Source organism: Sus scrofa, chromosome 12, assembly GCF_000003025.6.
Source record: "Sus scrofa isolate TJ Tabasco breed Duroc chromosome 12, Sscrofa11.1, whole genome shotgun sequence".
In the NCBI taxonomy this organism is placed as follows: domain Eukaryota; kingdom Metazoa; phylum Chordata; class Mammalia; order Artiodactyla; family Suidae; genus Sus; species Sus scrofa.
The window spans coordinates 42210691-42223984 of NC_010454.4; the positions used below are offsets into that span (position 1 = coordinate 42210691).

Below are 13294 nucleotides of genomic sequence, written 5' to 3' on the forward strand. Positions count from 1 at the left end.
CCTGCAGAGAAGCCTTTCTTTGCCTCTTTCTGGCTTCCAGCGGTGACCATCAAACCCTGGCATTCCAGGTGTAGCTGCATCTGCCTCTTTGATCACATGGTGTCCTCCTGTCTGTCTGTGTCTTGAGGCTTTTTCCTCTTCTCGGGAGAAGGCTGGTCATATCGGATGAGGGCCCACCTTCATGACATCTGCAAAAACCCTAATTCCAAATGAGGGCCCCTTCCTGGGTACCAAGGATTAGGACTTGATCATACCTTTTGGGGGGAAAAGCAATTCAAGTCATCACACTAATAATAGTCTGGTTTTTTGTTTGTTTTTGGGTGACTGGCTCATTTTTTAACACTATGTATTGACATTTATTATTGGGGTTTTGTTTGTTTGTTTGTTTTGTTTTTTTTGCTAATTTGAGGTGTCACCATTGTCATATACTAAAGCCTAAGGAACACCAATTATGTGATCTGCAGTATCTCTCACTTCTATAATTTCCTTTTTTTCTACTTTTGTTTTCCCATTTTTTTTTTTGCTTACTTTTCTCCACCTCTTCTTCTTCTCCCTGGCTGTTTTCAGCAGTGTCCATTCCTCCTTTGATGGCTTTTAATGTGGTCTTCATTTCTCAGGGTTTTTGTTTTTTTTTTTTTTCTTGAGCTCTTGCAGTTTATCTCCTTGAAAAAAAATTTAAGTATTTCTCTTTTTTTGTTTTATGGCTGCCCCCAAAGCACAGACATTCCCGGGCGAGGGATCAAATCCAGGCTGTACCTGCAACCTGGGAACTCCAGATTTCTCTCCTTTTAAACAATGTTTTCTTTGATCTCTTGGTTTATGGGGCTCTATTTTCTTTACATTCTTTATTTTCATGCAGAAATGTTTTTTCATCGTTTTCTCCTTTATGACACTTTTTCCCCTCCATAGGTATTCTGGGTCTCCTTTTTGTCTGTCGAATTCTTGGCCCGTGTCTTTCCTGTAACATCTTATCCTGGGCGCCGTCCTGGTTCACTTTTGGTTATTGCCATCTTTGCATTAGGTGTGTTCCATGTGGGGTGGGTTAGTTGCTGAAAGATCGTATGCAGAAGGACCAGTATATCGCTGAGGTTTTTAGACCTTCTCTCACCAACACTTTGTCCTGAAACGGCAAGAAGTTTGCCTGACTCGCAAACATGTCCCACCCGTATGCTGTGAGACTCCTGGCAAGTGAGTTGGTATTATTTTCCCTTTTCATGTATGAAGGTCATCTGCCGAAGGGCAGTTGCACCTACTCTTTCTTTTTTGTCTCACCACTCTGACAGCCTGCTTTTTTGCAAAAATGTAATTCCTACTCATACCTTCCCTTAGCACCATCTTGCAGCTGTTGAGAAGTGTCACTTGGGGCTCGTTTTGTTCCACAGCCACCTGCATCCCAAGACCCTGCTGTTCGGATCCAAAGAGCATTGCTGGGCCACTCTGGATCTGAGCGCCCCCTGCAGAACTTGCTCCCATGCCTGGCTGCGTCTGAGGCACACGCTCGGCTCTGAGCAGCTTCCCTCCTTGAGGTCCAGCTTCCCAGGGCTTCGCAACCTTTCTTCATAGCTTGTGTTTCAGAGTTGTAGCTGGTTTTCTGTTTCCTCTGAGGCCAAGTTTGCTGGGTTTGTTCTGACTTGTCGATTTCCAGTGGGTAGAGTAGGGCGAAGCTAGCCTTGGTGTAGCCCCTTAAATGGACGCCACTCTGGTGGTATTTGAAGTGGGTATTGGACTCAACCCTGGAGAGCTTGAGTGTTTAGAGAACACTGGGAGAGAGGAGCTGGCAGAGGAGGCAGAGGAGGAAAACCCCGAGTCTGTGACCTCGTGGAAGCCAGGAGAAGAGAGGGGGCAACGGGGGTCAGTGTCAGATGCTGCTGGGAAACCAGCGAAGACTGATGGATTTAGCCGTTTCATGGGGAACTTACTTTGGGAAGTTTGATCAAGGTCTGAAGAAGTGCTTGAGAGGAACCCAGATTGGAGTTGCTTGAGGAGATACTGGGAGACAAAGACATGGCTTGTGTGGGTGACCACCTGTCCTGAGAAGTAGGGGCACTCATAGCAGCTTAAGATTTCATTCGCACTGAAAAAGGAAAGAAAACGGGCCAAATCAATGAGGTTAAGCATCACCTATTTAAAAGGGTATGTCTTCATGAAAGAAATAAGTACTATTTGGAGTTCCCGTTGTGGCGCAGCGGAAACGAATCCAACTAGGAATCATGAGGTTGCAAGTTCGATCCTTGGCCTCGCTCAGTGGGTTAAGGAACTGATTAAGGATCTGGCATTGCTGTGAGTTGTGGTGTAGGTCACAGACACGGCTTGGATCCTGCATTGCAGTGGCTGTAGTGCAAGCCGGCAGCTGCAGCTCTGATTCGACCTCTAGCCTGGGAACCTCTATGAGCTGTGGGTACAGCCCTAAAAAGCAAAAAAAAAAAAAAAAAAAAAAGAGAGAGAGAGAGAGAGAAAGAAATAAGTACTATTTATTCATGAATATAAATTGTATCACATACATAGCAGGCTATTCCACAGAGAGTTTTCCTCCTGGTGGTAATTGATTCCATATAGTTTAAGAAAATAAAGGGCAACACTGAATTCTCTGAGTGGGTGCCCTTAGAATCCTCAACAGTACATCTTGGAATCGCATCATCTGAAATAAATTCCTTTTTCTCTTCCGCCCAGCTCAAAAGTTAAATGTATTTTTGTCCTACGGGTTCAGAAAGTGTTCAAAGTCTGCCCACTTTCCCTTTGAAACAGCTTGAATTTCTCTTTCCTGCGTTTCTACCATCATTCCCTTCACTGAGGGCTGGACTCATTGCTATTCATTCATTCATTCATTTATTTATTTATTTATTTATTTATTTATTTATTTGTCTTTTTGCTATTTCTTGGGCTGCTCCCGCGGCATATGGAGGTTCCCAGGCTAGGGGTCAAATTGGAGCTGTAGCCACCGGCCTACGCCAGAGCCACAGCAACGTGGGATCCGAGCCGCGTCTGCAACCTACACCACAGCTCACGGCAACGCCGGATCGTTAACCTACTGAGCAAGGGCAGGGACCGAACCCGCAACCTCATGGTTCCTAGTCGGATTCGTTAACCACTGAGCCACAATGGGAACTCCTCATTGCTCTTTTGAGCTAGAAAAGGCTTGACCTTTTCTCTTATTTCCAGTCACATCAAATGTAGACTTCCTCAAGCTGGTTTTCAAAACTGTCATATCAGAAAATAACCTAAGTGTCCATTCATGGATGAATGGGTAAAATGTGGTACATATACATACAATGGAATATTATTCAGCCATTAAAAAGGAATTTTTGCCACTTGTGAAATGAGGACATTATTGCTAAATGAAATAAGTCAGCAAGAAAAGCAAATGCTATACTAGCTCACTTATATGCGGAAAGTAAAAAGTAAAACAAAAAAACAACCTTCCCCTAAGTGCATAGATACAGAGAACAGGATGATTGCAGAGGGCTGGTAAATGGGGGAAGGGAAGCAAAAGGTCCAAACCTCCAGTCATATAATAAGTCATGGGGTTGTCGTGTACAGCATGGCCACATTTTAATAATACGCTCTGGCGTATTTGAAGGTGACTAAGAGAGTAGACCTTAAAAGTTCTCATCATAAGTTGAATTCCCCTGGCGGCCCAGCAGGTCAAGAACCCAAGGTAATGTCCATGAGAATGCAGGTTCGATCCCTAGCCTCGCTCAGTGGGTTAAGGATCTGACGTTGCCATGAGCTGTGGTGTAGGTCGCAGATGCTGCTCCAATTTGACCCCCAGGTTGGGAACTTCCATACTAAAAATTAAAAAAAAAAAAAATTTTTTTAATGTTTAAAAAACACCTGGCCGTGGTTGTGGCTGTGGCTGGCAACTACACCTCTGATTCGACCCCTAGGCTGGGAACCTCCATGTGCCGTGGGTGCGGCTCTAAAAAAAAAAAAGCCTATCTTATCAAGTCGGACTCCCTCCTGCTCATCCAGCTGTTGCCTGACTTTCCTTACCACAAGTTTTCTGCTCTGGTTCAGCCAGCCTCCTTCCCGTACTTCTCATCTGGCCACATGGTTCTGCCTCCATGCTCAAGTTCATCTTAAGTTCATGTTCACAGCTAGCACGTCATTATCTTCATTACAGTTTTGCGTGTGTGGCCCCCGCCGCCGCCGCCCCCAGTGTCATCTTCTCTGCAGGGTTGCCCATAGTCTGCCTCTGCTCTCAGGGAGCTGCGTCTGTCTCAGGTTCCTGCTGTAGGTCACCTTTTGTATAAGCACATGTGCAAATTAACAAGGCTGTGTTTTGTTTTTTTTTAAATAAATGTTTCGGGATTTGTGTACAAAAGACTCTTGTTTCCCAAAGGCATAACCTTTGTATTTTCTCCATTGCTACTCATGAATTCAAAAACTTTTTAGAATCTCCTTGTTTCATTCAGAAGCCAGTGAAAATACCCAGCCCCTTCCATAAGTACTTTTAATAAACCTCTTAAAGAAATTCAGCTTTAAAAATCAGGGAGTTCCTGTTGTGGCTCAGCGGGTTGTGGACCCAACACCGTCTCTGTGAGGACGTGGGTTCAATCTCTGGCCTCAGTGGGTTAAGGATCTGGTGTTGCCGTGAGCTGTGGTGTAGGTTGCAGATGCGCTGATTCGACCCCCAGCCTGGGAACGTCCATATGCTTCAGGTTTGGCCCCCCAAAACAACGAAAGAAAGAAAAAGAAAAAAATCAATTTCTGTGAAGCTATTTTCTCTATTTGGCAAGTTTCAAAGGGGAAAAAAAGAAACTGAACAGAGCAAAGACCCTAGTCCTAGTGTTAGAGATGGGGTGCCGAGAGTGGCCTCCCGGAGGAGCTGATGCTGGGGCTTATAAAGACGGGGGAGGAAGAGGCAAGGTGGGGAAGGGAGTTCTAAGCAGAATGGACCCCAGGGGCAAGCCACCAAGGCATGGTGGCCTTGGGAACTCTAAATAGCTCATTCAGGTGAGAGCAGGAGTGACGTGGGCTGGGGGTGGGAGTGGGTTTGACGGGTGGAAATGCTGTGAGCACTTAGGGGCGTCAGTGAAGAGAAACGTGGGGGCCAGATCAACAGGAGAGCCGTGGGCCCTGCTCTTTGTGTAACACCCCTGAGGGTTCCTCGTCCACAGGAGTTCGTCGTGATCATCTTTGCCGTCGTGGCACACGCTTTTACTATCTTACGCTAACGCACTATATTATTATTTATTTATAACGCTTCGTGTTTTTATTCCTTTTTTACCGCCCAGAGTCAGGCCCAGTGTATGGCACCAAGTAGGAATTATAAAATTAAGGAACTATAAAATTAAGGAAATTATAAAAGTAAGGAATTATAAAATTTATGAAATAGGAAATATTTCAGATATGCAGAATGAATGATAAAAATTAGGAGCTCCCGCTGTGGCACAGCGGGTTAAGAACCTGACTGCAGCAGCTCGGGTCCCTTCGGAGGCGCAGGTTTGATCCCTGGCCTGGCACAGCGGGTTAAGGCTCTTACATCGCAGCTGTGGTCTAGGTTGCAGCAGTGGCTCAGATTCAGTTCCTGGGCTGGAAACTTCCGCATGCCCTAGGTGTGACACCCCTCCCCCCCCCAAAAAAAAGTTTGTCATAAGAGGTTTCACACAGAGGTCGTGGAAATAAATGCCTCCCTTGGTTTCCTGTAAGAGATGGTATCACCCATGTGTCATCTAGGATAATTACTGCCATTCCTCCTAGAGGCGAACCAAACAGGTGCGCTTTGCTCTGGCTGCTTGCTTCATACCCCAAGGCTTTCCAAAGCAGATGGAAAGCTTGGGTTGGTGTTAAGGTGAGTGTTGGCACCCTCTAGCGGTGATCGTAAGACCTAACCAAATTGAAAGTTTCATCTTGAATTAACCAAACTTTGCTGAAAACGTTGTCTTGAATATCCTGTGTTGTTGAGCTTTTGCCGCGGCTCCAAGTTCATAGCTGTGGCATTGGATGGCTTTATACATCATGTTTTATAAACGCCATGCTCCGAAGTTTTGATAAACAAAACATTCTATTTGAAATAACATGGAATTTCAATGAAAGTACATGATTGGCCAGACCTGGAATCTTAGAACAACATTCTAATCTCACACGTTATTTGCTGTCTCTTAGTCACAGAGTTCCAGACTCATGAGGTAATTTTTTTTTCCCCTAACACCCTTCTTCTTCTTCTTTTTGCTGTTTGAGCCATTGTTTTTTTAAACTAAAGAATTTTGTCCTTTCCATTCTTATCTTTGAAGGTATCTGTTGAGTACGTCCTTCACATTTGCAAGTTAAGCCAGAAAGGCTTGGGCCGTGCGTCTGAGCTTTTTCTTATTTTTGTGGGTCTTTGAGTGTGAGTTATGTAGACATGCAGCTGGTGACTTTGTGTTGACTGACAGCTGAGGCAGGGAATCAGATTGTGATCATGGCAGTCATTCCTCAAGCGTAGGGATTGCTGTGAGTTTAGTAGCCAGGTTAATAAAATAAAATCACTTATTAAAAATCTCCCTCACACAGAACATAAGTGAACATAAGATTAATTGCCTTTTTTTTTTTTTTCCCAAAGTACTTACTCAGTGCTGGAGGGAGGGAAGAGTATAATTATCACCATTTTGCAGGTGAAGATGCTGAAATACATGGTGGTTAAGCAGCTTTCACACTCTCTCTGTTCTTAAGCCTTCAGACCCAGGTGTCAAGGCGCCCAGGGCTGGTGCATTTCGCTACGGAATAAACTTTCTGTTCCCCAGTAGGGAAGATGCATAGAAAACCACAAGGAAAAATGTGGCAACAGCTCTTGCTTAAACAGACACTAACTTCCTGATAAAAAGTCTTGGTTTTATTAGTGACATTGTCAGCATGTTTATTTCCACTCCTAATGATAACCAACAGCCTTTATTCCAATGTAAAGGGAGTTTAAGTTTCCTGCCTCTAGGTCTCCAATGCCTTAGTTATTTTTCTGCCGCACTGCCCCTGTGGCAAGAGTGCCCAGAGACACGGCCCCTGTCCTCGGACCAGCATGTTCCCATCTTGGCACGCCCTCCTTCCAGCTCTTGCAAGTGAGCCCCGTCTACCTGTGCCTCCCAGCAGGTGGAGTGAGCAGCGGCAACCACTTGCGCCGAAACATCCATTCAGGGGTTGGCCTCACTCTGGTTCATACACGTGTTTGTATGTATGAGTTCATGTGTCAATAGGAACTGTATATGTGTTTTCTAAAATTTTATATTGAATTTTTTTCTTTTGCCAGTATAGATACATAATTTTGCACAATTGCAGCCATATCCTGTATGCTGGGTTGTTGTTGTTTTTAATTGTTTTCTTAGTTCCCATGGCTTTTTTTCCTTCCAGCTGCCCACAAAGACTTCCTCCTCATCCCCCGACCGTATGTATAAAAGGTTACGTAAAACATAGCACGCAACCGTCCATATTTTTCCATGCTTTTCTAATCATTTACAGAATATGTTTATGTAGAGTTATACCTACAAATCATAGGCAAGGTGGATTTTTAGCCTTTTATATGTGTGAGTGGTAGGATCATGTTAGACTTTTTATTTATTTATTTATTTTTAATTTTTAGGGCTGCACCTGCAGCATAGGGACGTTCCTAGGCTTGGGGTCAAATCGGAGCTGCAGCTGCAGGCCTACCCCACAGCCATGCGGGATCCTTAACACCCTGGGCGAGACCGGGAAACAAACCGCATCCTTATGGATACTAGTTGGGTTCTTAACCTGCTGAGCCACAACGGGAACTCCATGTTGTGTAAAATGCACATACCTTTCAACCAGCTCTCTCATTCCTAGGAATTTTTTTTTTTTTTTTTTTTTTTGTCTTTTGACTTTTTGAGGGCCACACCCTCAGCATATGGAAGTTCCCAGGCTAAGGGTCGAATTGGAGCTATAACCTCTAGCCTACACCACAGCCACTGTAACACCAGATCTGAGCCTCATCTGTGACCTACATAACAGCTCATGGCCATGCCAGATCTTTAACCCACTGAGCAAGGCCAGGGATCGAACCCGCAACCTCATGGTTCCTAGTCGGAATCATTTCTGCTGCGCCATGGTGGGAACTCCTCGATTTTCTATAGTATTTTTCATAGCAATAGAAGGGAAAGATAAATAAGAATATATGTGCACCGTGGAATATTAGGCAGTCTTTTTTTTTTTTTTTCATTTGATTTCTGCCAGAAGTGTCTCCTCTACTGTTCTTTCTGGTGTGGATTTGACTGTTTCTATTCCTTTACTGACACTTTAGTGGGATTTCAAGAGGGAGAAGAAATAAATGTATTTGGACAATTTTCTTTACACCTGAAAATCTGACTAAATGGATTTTAAGGGCTGCTTGACTTTCTGTGTCTTTTCCTGCTAGACTTCTCAGGTTGTCTCCGACTATTTTTATTCCCCCCCCCCTCTTATTACCCTTCTCTATTTTGGAACTAGGAAATCTCCCGACTCCAAAAAAAATTAAATTCTTTCTTCTCTCTTGGCTTATAACCCCTACTGGTCTTTTCTACAAGCAGCATTCCAAGAGACAGAGCCGCAAGCCTTCTCTGTCCAAGTAAACTCAGAACCGAGATGAGTCCATTGAGAAATTGCTCCCGGGGGTATTTGGATTTTCTTGGAAATCAGAGCCTCACGGGAAGGAAAGAGCCTTTGGGTACACCCACAGCGCCATCTTCCTTTTCTCTTGCTCTTGCGCAGATTCGAAAAAGGGCGCATCTACACCTTCATCGGGGAAGTCGTTGTCTCGGTGAATCCCTACAGGCTGCTGAACATCTATGGGAGAGACACGATTGAGCAGTACAAAGGGCGGGAGCTGTACGAGAGACCGCCGCATCTTTTTGCCATTGCCGATGCTGCTTACAAGGCAATGAAGAGGCGATCCAAAGACACCTGCATCGTGATATCCGGTATTTGAGTCCCCTCTGCCTCGGAGGTTGACACATATGGAACTTGCTGGGTGCTCAGGGTCCAAATAATGGATTAGATCTTTTTTTGAAGTCAGAAACTTAACTAATTTGATAGGAGAAACAATGTAACAGACACCAAATGCCAGCGCTTTTCTTTCATTTCTTTTTTCTTTTTTTTTTTTTTTTGGTCTTTCTGCCTTTTCTAGGGCTGCTCCCACGGCATATGGAGGTTCCCAGGCTAGGGATCCAATCGGAGCTGTAGCTGCCAGCCTACGCCACAGCCACAGCAACATGGGATCCGAGCCACATCTGCACCCTACACCACAGCTCACGGCCACACCAGATCCTTAACCTACTGAGCAAGGCCAGGGATTGAACCCACAACCTCATGGTTCCTAGTCGGATTCGTTAACCACTGAGCCACGATGGGAACTCCTTCTTTCATTTCTGACCATCTGCTCGTCTTGGTTCATTTACCCATTATATATTACATTTGCCTGGACTTCTGGTCCGTTGTGTAGACACAGCTGACATGGGAAGTTTGTCCTTCCATCTCAGTCACGCAAAACTACTGGATAAAATGTAACAAGAATTATTTTAAATAGGAGTTCTCCTGTGTGGCACAGTGAGTTAAGGATCCGCAGTTGTCACTGCAGTGGTGTAGGTTGCTGCTGTGGCACAGGTTCAGTCCCTGGCCTAGGAACTTCCACATGCTGTGGATACAGCCAAAAGCCCCCAAACAAATGAAAAGGGAATTATTTTGTTTTGGGGGTGGGGCACGCCTGCAGCTTGCAGAAGCTCCCAGGCCAGATATCAGACCTGCTCCTCGCTGACAGTGCTGGATCCTTAACCCACGGCACCACCAGGGAACTCCAACAAAGAATTATTTTAAATAATAATAGGATGAAATCCCAAGGTATCAAAAATGAAGAAAGAGAGTTCCCCGGTAGCCTAGTAGCTAAAGGACCCAGCTTTGTCACTGCCGTGGTTGGGGTCGTTGCCGAGGCACGGGCTCAATCCCCGTCCCGGAACTTCTGATGCCTCAGGCACAGCCAAAACAATCAGCTTGCTCTCGGTTTGAGTTGTAATGTTCATAAGCCTTTCACAATCTCCCCCCAGGGGAAAGCGGAGCTGGTAAAACGGAAGCCAGTAAATACATCATGCAGTATATCGCGGCCATCACCAACCCCAGTCAGAGAGCCGAGATCGAAAGGTAAGAACCCTCTCTTCACCTGCTCTGCAGTCTTGGCTCCGTGAGGCCTAAGCTCTGATGGGCATCGGGCATTTACTGATGAGTAAGGAAACTCCTTTGACTCTCTTACCGCCCGCTGTCCCTGTACTCTAATTTCTGTCCCTCTATTTCTGCATTCTTTTTTTTTTTTTTTTTTTTTTTTTTTTTTGTCTTTTGTCTTTTTGTTGTTGTTGTTGTTGTTATTGTTGCTATTTCTTGGGCCGCTCCCGCAGCATATGGAGGTTCCCAGGCTAGGGGTTGAATCGGAGCTGTAGCCACCGGCCTACGCCAGAGCCACAGCAACGCGGGATCCGAGCCACGTCTGCAACCTACACCACAGCTCACGGCCACACCGGATCCTTAACCCACTGAGCAAGGCCAGGGATCGAACCTGCAACCTCATGGTTCCTAGTCGGATTCGTTAACCACTGCGCCACGACGGGAACTCCTGCATTCGTTTTTAATTGCAGGAGAGTCGATTTACAATATCATGTTAAGTTTCAGGCATACACCTGGCGATTCAGTCACACACCGCATTTGTTTTTAGTAGAAAAATACCCTACTGGTAGTTCTGGTCTGTAGCAGCCCCGTCAATGTTCCATGTGGTTGGCAACGATGTTTTACTTTAACCGGAGGCTTTATTGTCCCAACTCTCAGAGGTTTCCTGCTCTGTCTCCTACAGCAGCATCTTTTCGAAACCGCATTCTAAGTTCCCTAGAGGGAAAGGGGCAGATCTGAGAGGCAGATCCGTGCTGTCCCATCGTTGTTAAAGCCAGAACCTTGGTATTAGAAACTCTAAATTTGATTCATTTTTCTGAAAGGGTTTCATGCTGGATCGTGCTCTCTCTCACAGAAAGATGAGTGATGCTCTCTGCACACAGTCTGGGGCCCAGGGTTTAGTTGTGTCTGGTGCATGGCATTGGAATATATATATAAGGAATGAATGGATGGGTTTAAAAAAAAAAAAAGAAAGAAAGTAGGAAATGTGGGTATACAGCAGCCGCGCTTGACTTTCTTATGTGGCGTGGACTTTTTGAAGAGGAAAAAAAGAGCTTTCCAAAGTTGCTTCTTTGAAGCTCAGTGTTTATTTACAGAAGAGTCGTGCTCCATATATGCATCTCAGGCTTCAGTTTTGTAAATAGAAAGGAAGCTGGGTTGGTCTGGAAAGGATAGCATTTGGACGAGACTACCCCACGGGGGCTTCATTCTTTTCATCCTAATGGGGCCGGATCACCAGGTCAGAAGAGGTGTTTTTCCTAATAGTGACTCATCCCGAATTCTGATTCTGACTTTGCAATCTCATAGGACACGGACAAGGAGACAAGTAAGTTTCAACCATGTCCTTCAACGCTGAGGGAGGAGTCTGGCTGAGCACAAAATTCATTTTATTTCTAAACCCAGTTGGTATAGGAGAGTAAGGCCTATCGTATTCTCTCATCTCTTAAGAGCGGATCTTACTGTCATTTTATAGACACTTGCCTTTATTTCCCGTAAGCAAACCATTTCCCTGTCCCACTTAAGAGTGTACATTCTTCCGTGGGGAGATAAGGTTGGAGGGTCAGTATTTACGGTAGTTGTGGAAGAAGCAGGATGTGGTGCAGCAGTTACTCCCACCACACCCGTATAAGAGGGATTTTGTCAGTGAAACAGAAACAGAGACCTAAGGTCTAGAATGAAGCTAAAAGATACCCATTGGAGAGACTGTTCTCTGTAAAGGGAGCATGGGTTGAATAAAGCATGACTTTAATACCCGATCCCGTGGAGAGGTTCCACACAGCTCAAACAAAAGGACCCGCAGTTTCTAAATGAATCAAGACCACTTTTCGGATGCATGGACCAAATGCAACGCATTTCACTGTTCCAGGCTTCATAAGCACATACGTTTAAAAAGGGAGTCATTTTCTGTATTGCCCATCCTTTCTTTTCAGAAGATCGCTTTTTAAGATTTTCCTTGATGTAAATAAACTATGTTCATTTCCAAGAAAAACTAAAAAATTACAGCATGGTGCAGCATGTGAAAGTTCCCTGAAATTCCAGCCTACCTACCTCCCCCCATCAGCCTCCGTAGTCACGGTAAAGTGTGCAGCCCCCTGCAGATTTGTGTTTACCAACCAAAAAAACACGCATTCACACACACACATCCTGCAGTGTATTATTTTGCAACTTAATTTCTCATTAATATATTCTTGACATCTTTCTATGTCCAGAAGGATAATATGTTCATTATTATACTGCAAAACAAACATTTATTTTTAATCCATCCTTACTGGTAGACATTTAGGTTGTTTGTAATTTTTTATGTGTGTAATGATTTTTTATTTTTTCTCCTTATAGCTGGTTTACAGTGTGCTGTCAGTGTTCTGCTGTACAGCCTGGTGACCCAGTTACACATACATGTAGCATTCTTTTTTTGTCCCATGCTCGTGCTCCATCGTAAGTGACTAGACAGAGTTGCCCGTGCTACACAGCAGGACCTCATTGCTTATTTTTGTAACTTTTTTTTTTTTTTTTTTTGATGCTGATGCTACAGCTCATGTCTTTGTAGAAATATTTCCAATGTCTTTTCAAGAAATCTAGTTTCTTAAAGCCCCAGGCTTTAGCCCTTTTGAGAGTGACGTTGGTTGATGTGTTAAAGAGTGAAGAACATGTTGCTGAAGTCCAACTGCGTCCTGGAGGCTTTCGGCAACGCCAAGACCAACCGCAACGACAACTCAAGCAGGTTCGGGAAATACATGGATATCAACTTCGATTTCAAGGGGGACCCCATTGGCGGACATATCAATAACTACCTCCTGGAAAAGGTAAACTGCGCTTCATTTCCGAGGGCGATGTTTGCGGATGCCGCGTTGTTTTGGGACCCAGCTTTCTTTTTTTGAGTTATCATTCACATGCAAGCTTATGTTTGTATTATGGTTATTTTAGTTTCAGGTGTTCAATATGTTTATGCACTTTAAACGATCCCCACAACATGACAATTACCGTCCATCACCCTACAGAGTTACCACCGTATTCTTGATCATGGTCCTGTGTATGTTACATCCCTGTACCTTGTTTATTTTTATAACTAGAAGGTTGCTTTGCATCCCCTTCATTCTTTTTTTTTTTTTTTTTTTTTTGTCTTTTTGCCATTTCTTGGGCCACTCCCACGGCATATGGGGGTTCCCAGTCTAGGGGTCCAATC

At 44.5% G+C, this 13294-nt stretch overlaps 1 protein-coding gene across 4 annotated transcripts in view; it reads left to right on the forward strand.

Moving 5' to 3' along the window:
• Positions 1-13294, forward strand: part of MYO1D (myosin ID) — a 368819-nt gene that overhangs the window by 90318 nt on the left and 265207 nt on the right. For all 4 annotated transcript variants that reach the window (XM_021067447.1, XM_021067446.1, XM_021067445.1 and 1 more), the window contains exons 2-4: positions 8674-8882; positions 10002-10095; positions 12749-12914. In XM_021067447.1, the coding sequence (XP_020923106.1) occupies positions 8674-8882; positions 10002-10095; positions 12749-12914 (469 nt within the window). The remainder of the gene's footprint in view (positions 1-8673; positions 8883-10001; positions 10096-12748; positions 12915-13294) is intronic.